The 19835-nt window shown below is 32.2% G+C and overlaps 1 protein-coding gene across 1 annotated transcript; it reads right to left on the reverse strand.

The window, feature by feature from the left end:
- On the reverse strand, nt 1–13761 carry LOC133179161 (sodium- and chloride-dependent GABA transporter 1-like). The gene is made up of 14 exons (XM_061313934.1): nt 13573–13761; nt 10617–10751; nt 7037–7175; nt 6738–6770; nt 6415–6547; nt 5934–6152; nt 5500–5606; nt 5297–5421; nt 4668–4771; nt 4194–4334; nt 3789–3885; nt 3592–3671; nt 1446–1637; nt 1–431 (listed from the first exon to the last, which is right to left on the reverse strand). The coding sequence occupies exons 1-14, from the start codon at nt 13700–13702 to the stop codon at nt 246–248; spliced, it is 1821 nt and encodes a 606-aa protein (XP_061169918.1). The 5' UTR covers nt 13703–13761; the 3' UTR covers nt 1–245.
- Between the last annotated feature and the right edge of the window lie 6074 nt (nt 13762–19835).

Here is a 19835-nt window from a genome sequence, read left to right on the forward strand (position 1 = left end):
AGGGGTGTAGTTTTAGCAAAGAAAAACAGTTAGTGTTTTGAAAATTGAAATAAATTCACAAAATTAAAAAGACAAATCTGAAAGTTCGATCGCATAATTGACATATATGGCGTAAATTAAGCCAATGTTTCATTATTTTGATGATAAAGCTTGATGAGATAAACGATTTGTACAGGGAAAAAATAAAAGCTGATAACAAGTATATATTCTCTGATTATGTAACATTGATATCAAAGCCGAAAAAATCATACTTTGGCCAACTCAGAAGTCAGACCAGGGGTATTTACCACAACTTCCGTGTCTATTTTAGACAGAGTGACGTCACTGTTAGATTTTGTAGTTGACGTGTGCGGTGTTTTCCCATACATGTCGTAATCGCAACTGCTGTCTGCTGTCTGTAAACTCTCCGATTTCAATGCTCGTATGCACCTCTGAAAATAAAGCACATGTTGAAATATCACTTTGTTTCAGCTATATGTATACTAAAGAAAAAAACTATGGAACATTCATTCATAAGTATCGTAATGAACTAACATACTTGTATAATTATAATAATTGATCCCGTTTAAACAGAAATAAAGAAATTAACCGCCAATTCACTTTACATATTGAAATAAAATGATTTACTTTTATTCGCAACAAAGTTATAACTATATATCTATGTTTTTGAAAAAGTGATATTGTCCGTAATTTTGCATAGTTTTTAAAATAAATGTAATATGTTTTATCTAGAAATTACTCGGAAAAAATATCACTTATTTCCACGCGTGAGTCGGAGTTCACATGTTACATGAGCATGTTATTTCAGGCATACCTTAGAACGCCTTCTCGACCTATACGTTCTTGACGGACCACTCGAATGTCACTTGAATTTTTTTTTTTTTTTTTTTTTTTTTTTTTTTGGTTGTTTTTTCCGGGGGAGGGTATTTCTAACTAAATGTATTTGCGTATACAGAGTCGTCCTTCAAGACCGACATATTGTTTTGATTCCAAATACAAAACTAAAGCTCTATAGAGGTTGCCAAATTTTAATTTTAATTAATTTATTTTTCTTTTTTATCCAATGAGATCGTAGGTTTTAAATTATTTTCAGGAGTTCGACTGTTAGCGCTTTCAGTACTTCGATGTTTCCTTATGCAAACGCAAATGATGAGGCTTGATCCTTGGATGATAATACAATTAAACCATTTTAATATGATAAACGGTATTTTCATTAGTTTAATTTGTCAGAACAGAAGGAAAAAAATTGTGACAAGTATTTACTCAATCGAAATAAACTCAAAGTTACGGACCATTACACTTGAAAACTAATTGGACATTTTATATATATATATATATATATATATATATATATATATATATATATATATATATATATATATATATATATATATATATATATACATATATATGATCAAACTTTCCACACAAAAAAATGTAAGTACTTCTTTGAATGAGCCTTTTTCGGTGTAGACAGCATGAAAAGCACCAACAATGAAACCTAAAACGATTGGTCCAATAGCTATGAACCATCCCAAACACTGTCCACCTTCGTCTGCCTTATTGTTCGCGCGTGGGTCACTAGTGGTGGCTGGGTAGGGGTACACGTAAACAGCAAAATAGTAAATTAACATAGCCTACAAATATCAAATCAAAGATCTAAGCATCAACTTAATTTGTATAATGGTAAATTTACTGTTCGATGTAAAGTACTGTACATGTAGCATATATATGTGGTAATATATCAAAATTATATTTTTATAAACATTTATTATTATTATTAATTATATAAACATTATAACACAAAAAAGAAAAAGGAAACTGCAGAAATAATAGAGCGACTAGAATCTGTTCATACGAACACACAATAAAACAGAATAATCAGATATTCGTGAACACATCAAAGTATTACATGTATGTCGGTATACTGTTCACGAAAATATAATAAATATCCGTGTATAAATGATGCTAATGAAAAACAAAAATAGTATACCACTAACGGCTACAAAATGTGGTCTTCAAAATAGCAAACACATAATTTATTTATTTTAAAAGCATGTTGCAAAAAGCTTAGACAAAACACAAGAAGAGTACAATGTATGTTTACAAAAACATAGAAATAGTACATCGGTAAGAAGTGAAAGAAAGGTTTAAGAAAATATCAAAATAGTACATCGCTAAATGCTGCAAAAGTGTTTACGTATACACTAAAATAGTATATTTATTTGCATATCAAGGCATTGAAACATGCACATTCACAAATAGTATATCAGCATATAGATAACAAATATGTACTAAATTAGTAAATCAACATAAATATTAGTATTCACAAAGAATATATAGGCTATATCATGGACATAAACATAAAGTACGGTATAAGCATGTGAACGGTGAAATAGTTTGTTGGCAAATGCTACAGAAAATATTTCCTTGTGCATTTGAAAAGGGTTAAGGTAAATGAAATGAAATAGATATAAACTTGAAGGTAAAAGATATTCACGAAACGCAGAATTATGAATATGTAATCATTTTTCGTCACTTTAAAATATATTTTTAAAACAAATATACTTTTCATACTATAATGTTACTAACTAGGATAACGGTTGGCAAAGTCGAGTATTGACGATTAGGTGTCAGTCACGAAGCATCCGAATTTTTCTCAAATGAGGATTAAGTTGCTTTTCAATATCTTTTGATTAGTGCTAAAGGGAATGAACTAAAAAAAAAAAAATCAGACCATCGTTAAAAATATGTTTGCTTGTCCTCATGCGACAAAAAAAAAATTTGGTAGGTAGGCGAAAGATTTTTTTTTCTGAAGTTTTCAACATCACTGCTTAAGAATACTTAACACAAACAAAAATTTGATGCCTGGAATGATATATATTTTTTGACTGATTTTGATTAGAAATGACATAAAAAATATAAAGAAATCGTAAGTTTTCTATGATGCTTAGATATGTGACTTTGTGTTGCTTTCTATATAATTCTATACAATATTTTGCACATATTTTAACCTTATGATAAAATCTGACAAAATTCTCCCACTTGACCTGGCAAACATTATTAAGGTTACCTATTTGAATATAAATCTATGAGAAATATTGCTGATTTCTGGAAAAAAAATTGTTTGTGTTATTTATCCTTAATTTTCGAAATTTGTTGAAATGAAAATAGTTGTTGACGGGATGAGAAAATTCCGGAATGAATAAAATAAAATTATGATTGTTTCCTGGTAGTTTGCATGAAGCTCTAATTTTGGCCATTTTAAGTTAGTCGGTCGGAAGAGGACAAATATACATTTTTTTCTAAAGATGGCCTCAGCCAAAGAAGTACTTGATTACTGATCGGGAAACGCAAAACTCAAATGTATATTGTCTATAATAACGAAAGCAGCGAATTATAGTAAACAAAACCAAACAAGTGGAAAGAATTATGAGATTAAGACTTTAAAAGGACAATTAAGTCGCAAAAATCTTAATTATTAATTTCAGCTGCCACTGTCATAAGTACTGCATTTAAAATGACATAATTGCAAGAATTTTGCTATAATTCTATATAACAAGTAACTGCATAACCTGACTATATACCTACCGCTATTACCAGGGAGGACAATCCATGCCAAAGACTCATCAGCGCTCGCTCCAACAGTAAATACACCAGATTCTGCTTAACTATGCAGGGTGATAGAAGTTGATTTGGTCAGTACTAGTAAACTAGACTTGAATGGAATTTGTTGAGTGATTTTTACTGATATATTAGTTGTGTCTAAAAGAATGTACGTTACTCACTGTATCCGATGACTGTAGGGACGATACTGACAATGATCACGGTGAAGATAAGACGATCCAGATAACTACTGACCAACATGTAGAGGTACACACCGCCCTGATAAAACAATATTCATACAAATCTCCCAAAGAAACTGATATTCAATTGTTCTGTATTTTGAATTTTACTTGTGTATTTCTCAGTCAAGCTTAAAAGTGTTTCAAATACTATAGAATTATATATATGCCATTTTTTTTATACCGAGCCTTTTCTGCAGATATCAAAATTAACACTATAGCTTTGTGACCAAAAACCTTCAATTAACTTAAACAGTATAATATGACAATAATTTCTTGAAGGTAATTGAATATTTCAAAATACTAGTATTACATTGTTTATATTCAGTCAGCCAAATAACCCAATACCTGAAAACAGTACGGAATACAGAACACAAAGGAGAGAAAACATAATATTGCCACTAAAATGGACCTCTTCCTGAAGAATTGCAGGAGAAACGCAGGAAATGACGTCAAAAGAGCATCCCACACAACCAGCAGATGTAACGTCTAAATTAGGGAACAAAAGTATCAGTTATTAATAGTTAAATTGGTTTTACGCACAAACAGAGGAGAGAAGAAATTCAATATAATCTCCATATTTCATACATTATTAAAACTCCCAAATCACTCATGTATATCGTACTTTCGCAGTTTTGAAATTCTTGCAAACCATCTAACATAATTTGCGATTCCAGTAAGAAGTCACTGAAACATGACCTTTGTATATTTTGCAATTTTATTATTTTTACGATTTGAATATACACACTGTACATGTACCACAAAAATTAGAAAACAGAATATAATATATTAGTCATGATATAACATGTAGTACTTTCATACCATATGAAGTATTCCAAACAGATAGATTCCAAGATACAAACACAGAGCAATTCCAGGTACGTGGCGAATTTTACCAAACATTCCAAGAAGGAGGAGATCAAGACCTATAAGAAACCAGAAGACAAAATACCGGATTATTTTAGTTCGTTTGTTTATTAAAACTAAAGCATTAAAGACAATCTATAACTACATGTCAGCACTCCAACCTAGCAGTCAGGGATTAAAGTGGAACATTTTTTTAAATCACAAACTTTAACTTTGTTTTAATTGTCAATTTCTTTTATTCTCCAATCTCCCTTTTGGGGCCATTAATTTCATGATAAAGTTAGCAGCACATATAGTAATCACGAGTTTTTCCTGAAATGTTAAGAAGTTCTCTGGATGGCCAAAAAACCTATCATGCAAATGACAGTTATTTACAGCAGCGTGCAATGCGCTAAATTTAAAAATTAAAGCATTACTAATTGAGTGGTTTTATAAACATATTCTGCCTTGTACAGAATCTTTGACATCCTGCTCTTCTAGATACGAAAATTAACCACCTCGACAATTACAAAATGAGACACGTAAGATGTTATAAAATCTCTATGTATCATGGGATAATGTGATAAAGTGAGTAGGATTTATACCTGGCTTTAGTCTCTCTCCATACTCAAACATGCCATAACCTGAATTGGTTGAAATGTAAGGAATAGATGCTATACCAAATACCACAGGAAACAGACCATACACAACCAATAAAACCACGTTGGCACTGGGAAAAAATTAAAAGTTGGGTATCATTTCATGTCGTTTTTAAAATCTTTTTTTAATCTATAAAATGATTAACTACCGAACAATTGTGTCTTGTTTGTTGTAGAGATGAGCCCCTAAGGTTGGTATGACTCCAGACCAAAGTCCCAGTGAATAGATATGAAGAAGCAGCGAATTCATCCATGGCTGAGAAAAATAAAGTCATGTAAGCTAACTAACTGTAAAGTTACATTTGTTATCTTACCAATACTGTAAAGCATTATTTATTAGTGAATCGAAATTTGAAAAATAATATTAGAGATTAAGACTTCCTGTTTCATAAACATTTTTAACTCTTTAACTTTTTTCGAGAACAAAAATATCCGCGAGCTGGATTCAATCGATGATCTCGTGGATATTTCTTGCACGCATATAAAAGTTCCATTTCATATGTGAAATATGACTAGAGTGTCAAAGAAAGTGAAATATATATTTTTTCCGATTGTCGTGGTCTCAACTTATCCGATTCCTTGCCTGAGGTGAGTAGAGTTTGCTGAGAGAAATGTTCCAGACAGGAAGTTCCTTTTCTATTTCCTCTTCGTTGAGGTCTCTTTCGTGGTATGTCAAGGTTCCATTAATGATTTCCAGTCTACTGAATTTCTCTGAGGGGGCACCAGGGAGAGGAACCACCCAGCCATAGATGAGGGTCACCAGTAAGAGAGAAAGTGCTGTAGGCACTACGACACAGGCTAGCTAAAGTAGAAATGTAAAACGAAAATAAACATAAACGTATACTTTGGAATTTTGAGAAGTCCTTTAATCTTAAAAAAGTCCCCAAAAGTAACATCTTTGCAATTACTACATTAATGAATTCACTATTTTCTTGTTATTTCTCTATTACAATTTACATTTTTCGATTGTTATTAATTTTTAATTTTCTTTTACGCTATATCCTTGTCACTTCAAGATAAATATTGTACAAAAGGTTCATTATGATGAAATAAGGTAATTTCACCTTTGCAATGAAAGATGGTTCCTTTATGGTTAACAGGTATACTATAAACCACGTGATCAGTAGAGCCAGTGCTATATACCACACCAAATGTCCTCCCTCTGAGAGACCATCAGATATCTGCAGAAATTTCTGCCTGAGAAAATGGAACCAGTTTAGAGCAGGAGGGTATGAATTATTAACAGTTACATGTATTATTAACAGTTATAGCCGTCGAAAAATGGCTGAAATATTGCCGACTCGGCGTCAAACAGTAATAAATCAATCAATCATTGACAGTTACAGAGAATGATATTATTTTATTAATTTCAACATTCAAATCTTACTTGAAAAATACTATGGGCATCTGGTGTCCAGACCTGACACAAAAAAAATCCATATGTTAGAGAAAAGAGGAAGTAAAGTTGTTCAAAACATTGTGTAAAATATCTAGGTAATATCCTATCGCCCAGGTTTCCTGGAACTTGGTGTCAATTTATGCAAGAAGAAAATACATGTATATTAAGCCGTTGTAAGGAGCAATTTTTAAACCTTCACTCTGCTTTTTGACTCTAGAGGGTATCATTTCCAATAAATTATCTTTTGGAAAATTTACACGTCAATTTTGTGACTTCACAAAACTCACCTCTCCCAGTGATTTGGATGCGTGGAATCATCATAGGGAAATACAAATGATGCGAAGGCGTAGTATAGACAATAACTGAGTTCTAAGCTTCCAGTCAGGCACCTGATGTAGGAAAAAATCAGTATCGCAATGGCACAACCTGTAGATGAAGAAAGGTGAAGATAACGAACCGTGATCGATCTCATAAATCCGGTAATTACTACAAAACTTGAACAGGACAAACACTCGAACCCACGGAAACATCAGAGGTGGGATCAACAGACAAGCTTCTAATACAGCATGTAAATAAACAAAATAAATACAACATGTCTACAGAGCAAGAGAAAAGAACATGAATTAAGACAAAAAAATGAATTAAGACAAAAAAAGAAAAAGAAAAATTAAATTTAAAAACAAAAACCTCTAAATTCTTCCAAAATTTGCATGTACAATACATAGCCTATAAGACGGTCATATTATAAATAGGTAGAAATAGTTTTCCTAAAAGAAATTTTTAACGATAATTATACTTTTATGACTATCAAATTAATAACCAACAAAACGGGTATTTTGCAACCTGCACAAAACCGACCAAGTACAAAGCAACCTGCATATAATCAACAGTACAGATAAGAAAATAGGCTTAGTTAATAGTTTTTCAAGTACAAATCATGTCAGCACAAAATTCCCTAAAAACTGTATGTGCTGCAATTTCTTTTCGTAAGAACGAATGTTAGGCGAAGCTGTAGTACAAAAATAGAATTTTAATGATTATGATACCAAGGAAAAATTTTCATAAATGATTGAACATTATCTTATCAAAGCTGAAACGCCATTGTGATTATTATGTACGGATCTGTCGATCTCAGTAGTGCGGTTAAATGACTATAGGCAAGCCATTATTTAATTATTCCTATTGATTTTAGCGGGTTTTTGATTTACTAATGTGAAAGCAGGATAAGGAATCTCAACATTTGCGCATAAAAATCAATAGCACATTTTAAAATGCAAGTGAGCATCAAACTGCATACAAATGATTAAGTTTGCATGAGTCTTTCTTTTGCCAAATATTTGATTCATAGAACCAAGGTAAAACTGGTTTTGCAGCTTATTGTTCAATCCTAGCAAAAAGATTAAGGATAGTATAATTGTTATTTAATAATTTTTTGTATTTTGTAGACAACACATAAATTTGATTTCATAACATCTGAATTTTGAAAAAAAGATGTAAGGTTATATCTAATTTCTGGGTTTTTAAAGATATAAATAATTTTATGCCTCCTCTTTCCCTACCTACACAAAATTAGACAAACTCACATGTGTGTTGAAAAAATGTTTATTGATCAAAATATGATAATATTCTGATCAAATCAAATCATAAACTCGTACAAACTTTTAAAATACAGTTCCAGTATAACAAAATGGATTTCACAATGTAAATATGCAAATTAGAGTTCCATTATACAAATTGGATGGTACAGTGTAAATTTTCAAGTGAAGTTACAGTATTGCAAAGGAGGGATTTGTCAATGTAAAGAAACAATTGTAATCAGAAAACATATCACACATAAAATACAAGAAGTAGAATAATACTCTAATTACATGAAAAGAAACATATGCTCGATATCCACAGACTGCATCACATAATGAATATCTATAAAGCATTTATATACATAATGGTTAGTCAATCTGGTAGTGGCAATTTTTGATGCAAAACACTATTTAAGTAAAATTTAAGATGAACCATTTACATAAACACGATAAAGAATAAGGCTGTATTTTAACTTCTGTTTATAGTTGGTTCAGTGACAACTTCCTTAAGTTTATTTCTTCTTCATCTTAGTGGCTTATTTGTAGGCCTAGAACTCTTTAAATGTTTCTCTGCTCCTTTATCAGCCGACCTGTTTTTATATTTTTTATGAATTTACCTGCATATAGTATTCGATACTCGTAAATATGCTCAGATAACGATTAATTTTTAAACCGAGGGAGGCTACTAACAGATAAGTTGATGTTACAGGGATTTCAACGACTTCGTTTAAGGTCAGCATTTTCTTTCGAAAATTTTATGGTCGTTATAATGACCTTGTAAGCAGACGTATTTTGGCTGACGTGCTTCATGCCAATTGTTAGGCCTTTGTTTTTACACGGAATATGACCACGGAATGTTTCTGATCACCTGATCAATACATAGGGCTAACGGCGAGTGTGACCGGTCAACAGGAAACCCTTTCCCCTCCTAGGCACCTGATCCCACCTCTGGAATTTCCAGGGGTGTGTGTTTTATGCCCTGTTCACAGATTTGTATTGTTTATATTTTTTTTTTCGAGATCGATCAATGTTCGTTATCTTCAACTTTTCATTCAATCGCCATATAGAAATACTTGCTGAAGTAAAATCAGATTGGTCATCGGTAGAACTTAAAATTGCGGACATACTTCAAAAGCTGCTGAGTGTCTGCCAAATCAATATTGAGATAAGTTACTACATGTACTTTCAAAAAAGAAATTATAAAATGAAATGAACTTTATTCTTCAAAATCTTTATACAATACATAACTTTTTTTTTTTTTAATTATCACTAGATAGATTTTTTTTCATCATCTTGTGAGAAAGTTAATTAAAAACTCCATGATAGAAATGATTGTACTATTAGACGATCTTATGTAAAAGGTGAAGAAAACAAACAGTGATCAATCTCAAAAATCCAGTAAAAAATACTTAGAATCTTGAACAAGGCATAAACACGGACCCTGGAAAACAACAGAGAGGGATAAAGTGCCTAGGAGAAGTATGCATCCCCTGTTGATCGACCAAACTCGCCTGAGCCCTCTGTATTGATCAAGCAAAAGGATTAATCCGTCGTCAAAATCGTATAAAAACAACGACCTAACCATTGGTGAAAACATAAAGTCAAAGTACGACCCAATGATAGGTTATATTTGCAAACAATTTTTTATAACGACCAAAGAATTTCCGAAATGCTGAGTTAAATGGGATAATGGAAAATCCTGTAACATCAACTTAATTGTCAGTAGATTGCCTCTGTTTAAAAATTGATCGTACTCAGATCTGCTCCAGAGTATCAGATCAACACCGCATGCAGGTGACTGTGGAATATTACTGCTTGAATAGGGAAATTATGTTGACGATGGAAAAGATGAAGTCACCCGTTTTTCATTTCGGTCAGTTGTTAGTTGGCCATTAACTATAGTCAGTAAAATATACAAATATGAAGCAGAGGTGTGCTGTCCTTTTTTGGAGTTCACTGGAATATATCATGTTGACATTTGAATGAGAATTATTAATGTTTAGTAATAAAACGTCGTCGATATATCGAAAAGTTGAATTGAAAGCCACAGCAAAAATTTCTTTTTCTCTTGTAGAAGTTCTTGAATATATTCTGCTTTATAAGAATATAAAAACAGGTCGGCTGATAAAGGAGCACGGAAACATTTAAAGAGTTCTTTGCCTACAAATAAGCTGCTACGACGAAGAAGAAATACTATTCATCGTTGAAGATCAAATATGACCTTAAATTACAGTATTAAGGTAGGGTTTCGTGTTGTGATTTCTGCTGGGAAGCAATAGTGTAAATTTACCTTTAAGGATAGGCACTAATAGGCTGAAGATTCCAAAGATGTTCTGTCGGTAGATAGCACCAAGCTTCATCTGAACATAACATACTGGCACACAGAATGACAACAACATAATGTAATGAGCCAGCAGGAATGTCACTAGAAAGAGAAAACACATTTTTGCATGACTACATTGCTTATTTAAGAACTCGTTATTTCGTTTATCATTATTACTTGTTGAATTCTTTTTACTGTGTAATGTTGAGGATTCAATCAAAATACGGGCAGTTATCTTGCTCAAAAGTCCAATTAAACAGTACTAATCGAGAGCAGAGCAAATACGGTCGTCTGAAAACATCAGAGGTGGGATCAGGTACCATGTAAGCATCCCCTGTCGAGTGGGCACAACGCCATGAGCCCTTAGTCATAATCGGGTAAACGGGCTTATCCGTAGACAATTCAGATGAAAATAATGGCCTAACATTTTGTATTAGAAATACGTTAGTCAACACTCGACTTAATGACAGGTTGTAATTGAAAACAAGGTCATTATATTGATCATAGAATCTGCAAAATGATGACTTTCAACGAGATTGTTACTAAATTTGTTACATCAACTTATTTGTCAGTAGCCTGTCTCAATTTAGAAATTGTCCAGTATGTTTCCGGGTTCATTATTATTAAAAATATTATGAATATACACTATTTTATCAATGAAAATGCACATCTTAAAGAGTATTCAAATGCTGTTGCATCAAAGACTTGACCAAAAAGCAATGTACACTTTATGCATAAAATGGCTCCGTAGATATACCGATTTATTGACAAACACATTAGCTATAACATTATTATAAATTAAGTAGAGACGTAGTGATTAATTTCCCACAACAAAGATTCCTCTGTAAGTCAAAGTATCGTAAAATGGGTTTTGTTTTCGATGTTCTTGAATTTTGCAGAGAAAAGGTGTATTTGAGTATCTTTAGTAAAGAATTAAAATTTAAGCAAACACCTTGGTCCCCAGAATAAAACACGTTAAACATGTTAAAAACAGTTCTAACATTATATAATTGCACACTTTTGATCAGAGGTTGTGCATTATAGTAAATATTGAAAACAAAAGCGTAAACTTTTGGTCATTTTTTGAAGAAATTCTCAGGATATGGGAATAAATCCAGCTCTGGAATTTCCGGGGGTCCGTGTTTTATGCCCTGTTAACAGATTTGTATTGTAAGTAGTTTTTTAATTTACAATTTTTATCAATTTTTTGTTATCTTCGCTTTTTTATTAACATTATATACATTTTTAAATATTGTTCTGTAATTTACCGCTAAAAATTGGATGGAACGTCCAGTTGTAACCGGAATTTTAAAAGTTTTTCAAGTTTGAATGAATGTGGAAGTCACTTCAATATTTTTTTTCAAAAAAAACTTACATGTATTTGTTTCTAGTATTCCAACTAATTATGTTCCCCAAACGAAGTTTGGGAACATATTGTTTTTACTCTGTTTCTTCTTCTTCTTATTATTATTATTTTTCTTCCTGGGTACTTTTTTGTCCGTGAGTGATCTCCGAAACTACACATCCGATTGAGGTGAAACCTTTTTAGGGTTACTAGGCATGTTATGTAGATTTGCGGAACGAAGGTCATTTTGCGCGCACGCGCATGCACCTGCGTGCGCGTGCAATGCGTAAAATGACCAATATACTTGAAATAGCTGTAACTTTTATATTTTTTGATGAAATGCTTTGATACTCAGAATATAAGGATATATTAAAAGTATGAACAAGATGACATGGTCAACATGCACATGCATGCACGTGCGCGCACGCGCGAAGCGTAAAATGACCAATTTACTTGATATAGTTGTAACTTTGAAACTTTTTGATGAAATGCTTTGATACTCAAAATATTTGTATGTATTTAAAGTGTAGACAAGGCGACATGATCATCATGCACATGCATGCATATGCATGCACGTGCGCGCGCGTGCAATGTGTTAAATGACCAATTTACTTAATATAGCCGTACTTTTTATATTTTTTGATGAAAAGCTTTGATATTAAAAATATACAGATATATTAAAAGTGTAGACAAGATGATGTGGCCATCATGCACATGCATGCACATGCGCGCGCGTGCAATGTGTTTAATGACCAATATACTTAATATAGCCGTAACTTTTATATTTTTTTATGAAAAGCTTTGATACTAAGAATAAACAGACATATCATAAGTGTAGACAAAATGGCATGGTCATTATGAACATGCATACAGGTGCGCGTGCGCGCAATGCTAAGATGACCAATATACTTGATATAGCCGGAACTTATATATTTTTTGATGAAATGTTTTGATACTGAGAATATAAAGATGCATTTATAGTACAGACGGAATGATGTTGTCAACCTGCACATGCATGCACGTGCGCGCGCGTGAAATGCGTTAAATGACCAATATATTTAATTGCCTTATTTAATGAAGCTTACAGGAAATAAGACACCAAAAGGGAGTTGGGGAGCGTTTGGGGAACATCTGTAACGGTCCCCGTTACAATTAATACTAGTTTACTTTTCTCTTTGAATCACAGATATATAAATATATTTGGAAAAGAGGAATACTTTAATATTTCACCCTCAATTGAACTGTGTGATCAAAATGATATAAATCAACAAATAAAAGGATTTTATAAATTGACAATTTTATAAATATGTAAGATCACGAATGCATTTACCCAATTATAATAGAAAGTTTGCTTTAATCAAATCAATATTTTTAAAGAGATGTTTTCGTAGCAAGGGTAACACAGTAGCGATTTTAGAAGACAAATTAATTCTGTATCGATCTGGAGACAAGAAATGATTCAGCGATGCTATGACTAAGACTCGGGTCTCTGAAACAAGAGATTCATTATTAATCGCCACAGAATTACTTGTGGAATTTTTTTTTTTCGCCGTCGAATAAATTTATTTTACTACATACCTGAATATTTCACAATATAAAATGGAAGTGAGATGCTGGCGTGTAATCCTATGGAGTAGCAGGAAACCATGGCATACTGAAGCATGTTCCATTTTGATGAGCTTGGTCCGCTCATCAAAGTAGCCTCCATGATCTTTTCTGTCGTTAAAGATAAAAATAGATACTGGAGCTCTGAAGCATATGCGCTGTAATCAGCAAGGTTCCACGAGAATTAAACTCTGTCGCGATGCTTGCTCGAGTTTTATAAATCTGAATTGGAAAATCGAATGCGGTTTCTTTCAATACACTGCATGATGCAAGTTGTCAATATCATAAAAATCTAGATAAAAAATTGAATAAAAATAATTTAAAAGATCAATGAAAATTAGATACGAGAATTAAAATTTCTTTTCAAGAACCATTGTCGCCGGAGGTAGACTGTGGTTATCTTAGGCGTTTGAACATTTTTAAAGGAATGCACATATTGGGGATACACTTGTATCTGAATTCCTAAGATTTAACGAAGCATTATTATTGTCATTTATATAAGATAAAATATATCGTCGCCTCGATTTCTTCCTCATGTTTAAGAATTTGGGTGATTGGCATGTCAATTCTTTTCCATGAAAGAAAATAATATTTCTTATAAATGTCTTTACTGATGGCTTCTTTGCCACCTACTTATTTGAAATTTTCCAAAATGAAGAATTCTCTAATGCAAACAAAGGGTTGCATGTTGTCCTTGTAAAAGTAGGTATACATACAACTGTTAGGAATGTGACTGGCTTCTGTTTACAGATTTATTTGTAACTGTTACATGAGATAAGAAAGAAAACATCATTAAGCAAATGCAAAGCAGACAAATGTGAATTTACATATTCCAAACGATTTGCAAGTAACTTTACATAACTTTTGAAAGTTTGATTTCATTGCAAAATTATTAGTATTAGTTCCAGGGACGGACGGAGAATTTAAATAAGAAGTGTCGGAATCATTTCTGACGCTGCGATTCTTAATATTACAGTCTTCGACAGAGGCTTCTCGGGCAAATATAGTTCATAGAACAATATATTAAATTTGCAAAATTATAATGACGTCTGGAATAAATCCAACATTTCAATTTTACGAGGCTATGTTTTACTATTTAAAAGTTATTTTCTGAAGTTAGAAAATGCTTTTCTGATATCAGACAACAGGGCCAAGGGCCTAACGGTCACCTGCGTATGATATAACACTGCATGTAAAGGATCCACAAAAGTATAAAATAAAACACAATAAACTGAAAGATGAAATTATTTTGCCCAAAAGCAAGGGAAATAGGATGATCAGGGATTAACAAAATAATTAGTCTAGTATTAACTAACAAATCTTGAAGTAGATCTATTACTTGCCCCCAATTGACACTATAACCATTTAAACTAAACGAAACACTAGCACTTGATCACTATTAGTAAAACTATCTCATTTCCTCTCACATTTTCCTCTCCTGGTCTTTGAAGAACATACAATGTAAAAAGATAAGGTATTTTTCTCACATTTTTATTTATCTATCATTTACAAGTTTACCTGACCATTTAAAAAAACATGAAGGTACTTTTTGTTTTATAAACATTCTGAGTGCACACAAGTAAACCGAAGTTGATATTTAAAAAGATGCTTGAGGTTCTGATTGACAATATCGATGTAGTTTTCGGAGATCGTCTTCTAACAATCTGTCGGAATTTCTATGGGTACCAATTGCGCTCCTTTATTAGCAGACCTATTTTTATATTTATATGAAGCAGTATTTATTCAAAAACTTTTACATGAGAAGGAAAAAATACTTGCTTTGGCCTTTAACTAGGCATTTAGATATATCGGGGACATATTATCACAATACTTTTTTCCATTCATATGTTGACTTGGTATATCCCAGTGAACTTGAAATAAAATATACCATAGAATCTGACACATCTGTTTCATATTTAGATATTTAATTACTAGAAATTAAAAAGGTCTATATAAATCTATAAACAATACAAATCTGTGAACAGGGCATAAAACACAGACCCCTGGAAATTCCAGAGGTGGGATCAGGTGCCTAGGATGAGTAAGCATCCCCTGTTGACCGGTCACGCCTGTCGTGAGCCCTATGTTTTAATCAGGTAGACGGAACATTCCGTATTCAAATAAAGTATAAAAACAAGGCCTAACAATTGTTATGAAATTACTTCATGAAGAAGAAAAGTTGACGATGGAAAAGCTGAAGTCATTTCGTTTGTCATACAATTTAGTTGCTAGTTGGCCCTTGTCGTCTATAGTCAGAAACATCCAAATATGAAACAAATGTGGCAGACTCTGTCTTGTCTTTTAGTTCACTGGGATATGTCTAGTCGATATATGAATGAAAGTAACTATTGTTAACTAATAAAAAGTCGTCGATATATCTGAATGTCGAGTTGAAGGCCACAGCAAGTTTTTTCTTCTCATGTAGAATTTTTTGAAAAAATTCTGTTACATAGGAATATGAAAAAAGGTCAGTTTATAAAGTAGCACAATTCCCATCGAAATTCCTAGAGTTTGTTGTGGTGTAGAAAGGTCGTACGTTTTAAAAGTATGTTTTGATTTTTAAATTTTCATCCACATCTGATTTACACCACTTCTAGAATATGCTATAGCATAGTAGGTCTGAAGTTTCTCCTTTACAACAGTTAATATTTGTATAAGGAGTAAAGACAGGGCTTGGTAGAGCATTGCTGGACCTGACAATGTACCTTTGTTTTTAAGGATTTTTTATGTAGTTTAGGAATCCAGTTTAGTAGATCGAATTCACCTTGGTTGACTGGAATGTTAAAAGTATTAAAGACTGAAATGTGATTTTGAAGAATATCATCCTTAGAAAGTGAACTATGAGTATAAGTTTGATTTCTAGAATTAAAACCAAGTTCTAAAATACTGTTATAATAATGAACCTTTCAAACAAAGATGATATTGTTACAAGACTTGTCTGCTAGAACAATAATATAATGATCATGTAGTCTTTCCAATACTTTTATCACCTTCGATTTAGTGAAAACAGAAGGATAGATGGTTCGAATAATGCCTTTAACTCCCTTATACGGTTCATTAATATATTTCTAATTTTCTATATTTCTTAAACGGTTCCGTAATACATTTGTAACACAGCAAATTTTTAATCGTGTAAAATTGATGTATGTAACAATCAAACAAAGGTTAACAGATCAAAATGTTCAATAAGGCTAAGTTGATGAATCTTCAAAAAGGTGGCTTACACAGTTTTAGTTCCTGCTTGATCCTGTATTATATGTATTATTTGTATTGTCCCAATGGACTTTTGAGCTTGATTACCGTTCGTTATCTCCATATTTTATGTATAAGTTATATGTTTTAGTAAATCATGCAGCACTTAATGGTTTTCAGTGAATAAACTGAAGGAGCTGTAATCTATTATAATATACAAAATCTTTCATCCAGTGAACAAAGTGTGATATATCGGATTAATTACCTTGTATGAAGACATACTAGTATTGTCAAATATTCTTATCTCCCATGTCAACATAAATCTCTTGCATATCGACATATTTAAGTTACATTTTAACGTAAATAAGAACAATAAAACACAAAAAGATGCATTTGAACATAACTATTTTCATGTTGGCTTGTTTTCAGGTTTCCATTATTTACTTATTTTTGATGTCCTTGTTTACTCTGCTCCCAATCTGTATTGTTCCAATTGACTTTTGGGCTTGATACTGTTCGTTATCTTCATCTTTCATTATAGTTCCAAAATTTTGTACAATAGATGAATCCAGTGCTTTGTGGCAAAATAATACGACTATCTTTTCTGCTGATATATGACGTGATGACTTCAACTTTTCTATTGTCAACTTCCTGTATTTATGTAGCAATATATCATTATAACTGCATATAGGGCTTATGTCTCCCTGCTGATTCGATATGCAAGACAATGTTCTTCGTACGATCAATTTCTAAAACGAGGCAGGCTTCTGTCAAATAATTTGATAATACAAGGATATCAACAATCTCGGATAAAGTCAACATTTCGCAAGTTCTATGATCGATACAATGACCATGTTTGCAAATACAATCTTTCCTTAGGTCGAATGTTGACTGAAGTATTTCATACGAATTGTTTGGCCATTATTTTTAAACTGAATTGTGCACGAATTATCCGTTTGCCCGATCATGACAATGATAAAACAGCGGGTGTGACCGGTCGACAGGGGATGCTTACTCCTCCATGGCACCTGATCCCACCTCTGTTTTCAGAGGTTCGGGTTTGTTCTGCTAATAATTTGTATTGTTTAAATGGACTTTTGAACATTATACTAATCATTATCTTCACATTTCATTAGAAATACGTTAAATGTTAACGTAAGAATCATACATCTCATCCCAATCTGTAGAAAATTAAATTTCATGTACAGGGAGGAGATGCCAACGCTATCTTCCGAAGCCTTAATATAAGAACAATGGATCTGAATTTAATAATCCAAGGATATATTGGAGTTGTTCCTCCTGACCTGTATAAATCTTACTTATGGTAATAGTTACCAGTGATTTTAACGTGTAGGATCTACTACACTTACATTCCAAAATGTTAGATTTATGCATATATTGTAGAAGAATACATATACATGTACTTTCATACAGTATTTACAAAAATTAACAAAATAGTTTTTTTTTCTTAGAAAGGAAGATGTTTAGCAGCTGTTTGTCAAGGCAAACAACTATAGTGTTTAACAGGTATTTTCTGAAAAAATATGCTTCAATGACATTTTCTTTTTCAAGTTAAAGTTAAATAATCGATAGAGGGGAATATATGCTCTCGCAATTGAAAAAAATTATGAAGTACTACTTATCTTAGCTTCTTAATGTAATAGGTGTAAATCAAATATTCTAAAGAGAAAAAGATGGCGGTTAACCATAAAATTAAGAAAACATGTCCAGAAATATCTTATTATCTCGATTACTTTCCCCACCATTGTTCATCTTTATTGATTAAAAAGTCAGAAAAGTAACCAGTCATGACATTTTTTCGGCATTTTTTTTTTAAATAACATAAAATGTTATTCTAATAATTCTTAGGGGAAAATACTACTGAGTATATTAACCAAAAAGGCAAGTATAGGAAAATATAAGCTAATAATTGGTTTAATATGACAGGTACATGCTGTAGGTTGGACATCGTTGGAATTGAAGTCCAATTCCTTTACATTTTACCGTGGAATGCTTATGATTCTATATAGGTAGATGCATTATACATAAATCAAACATATGCTTGATTCAGACACACTTTGTAGTTATTATTATTAGAATGATGAATTTTACAGGGTTTGTAGATTTTAAAATATCTAGGCAAAACAGTCGACACAAAGTTTGTGGGAAATATGGCAAACATATAGGTGTAGATTTTCAATTTCTGGCAAAATATCTAATTTCATTTTTGGCTGCTGATGACGTACAATTTTTGAAACAGTGTTGTTTTTGAAAATAAAGTATCACCACATTTCTATCTGGCAATTTTGTTCATCACTGGCGGATTAAGAGGGGGCGGGGGTACGCCTCCTCCCATAAAATTTCCAGAGATTAGGTTACATGTGTATTAATATGAAGAAAAGACTGTGCACATCAAAATAAGTTGAAATGGATACATTTATAAAAAAGAAACAATTGGCAATCCTGAAAAATCAGCATAACATGGATTTTACTTTTCAAGAAATCAATATCATGGGAAGAATGGTTTCCTTAATCGTCGATTTCCACATTACAGACCTGCCATCAGTTTCATGATATAAAAAATTCTTTAAAAAAATTTCCTACGGAAGTTTTCACTTGTCTCTGAATTTCTTTTAATCGACTTCACAACCTCAAAAAGTGAATAAGAATGATTTTTTTTTACAGGTAACAAAGGCGATGACATTAAATACACTTTCTTTTCCAATGCTAATGAGGGTAATTTAAAGAACTTCTTTAGAAAATTAAGTGACAGCATAAGTAGTGTAATGTAAAGAATTTCTTGGTATAAAATACTTGGAAATAGACCGTTTGGGGAAAGAAGTCCAGAAGAAGTGCATGTTTTTCATGAGTAGCTCTATAATCTGCTAATTAATATTTTTTCTGCAGCTAGTTGTGAATATGTATATCAGAGAGCACTTTATGAAGATGAAAATAAAAATTAAGGTAGAACCTATGTCGGAAGAGTCTTTGTCACAGGATTTTCATACTTTTCAAAATAAGTAATTAATATTTGCTCATTAAAC

Source organism: Saccostrea echinata, unplaced genomic scaffold (assembly GCF_033153115.1).
Source record: "Saccostrea echinata isolate AGI-Se365-2 ecotype Australia unplaced genomic scaffold, CSIRO_AGI_Sech_v1 ptg000001l, whole genome shotgun sequence".
Lineage (NCBI taxonomy): Eukaryota > Metazoa > Mollusca > Bivalvia > Ostreida > Ostreidae > Saccostrea > Saccostrea echinata.

Coding starts and splice junctions, on each gene's coding strand:
- LOC133179161 (XM_061313934.1), bottom strand. CDS start 13,702: ATGGAGGCTACTTTGATGAGCGGACCAAGCTCATCAAAATGGAACATG. Junction 10,752..13,572: donor TTATATTGTGAAATATTCAG/GTATGTAGTAAA, acceptor TTCTCTTTCTAG/TGACATTCCTGCTGGCTCAT. Junction 6,153..6,414: donor AACCATCTTTCATTGCAAAG/GTGAAATTACCT, acceptor TTTCTACTTTAG/CTAGCCTGTGTCGTAGTGCC.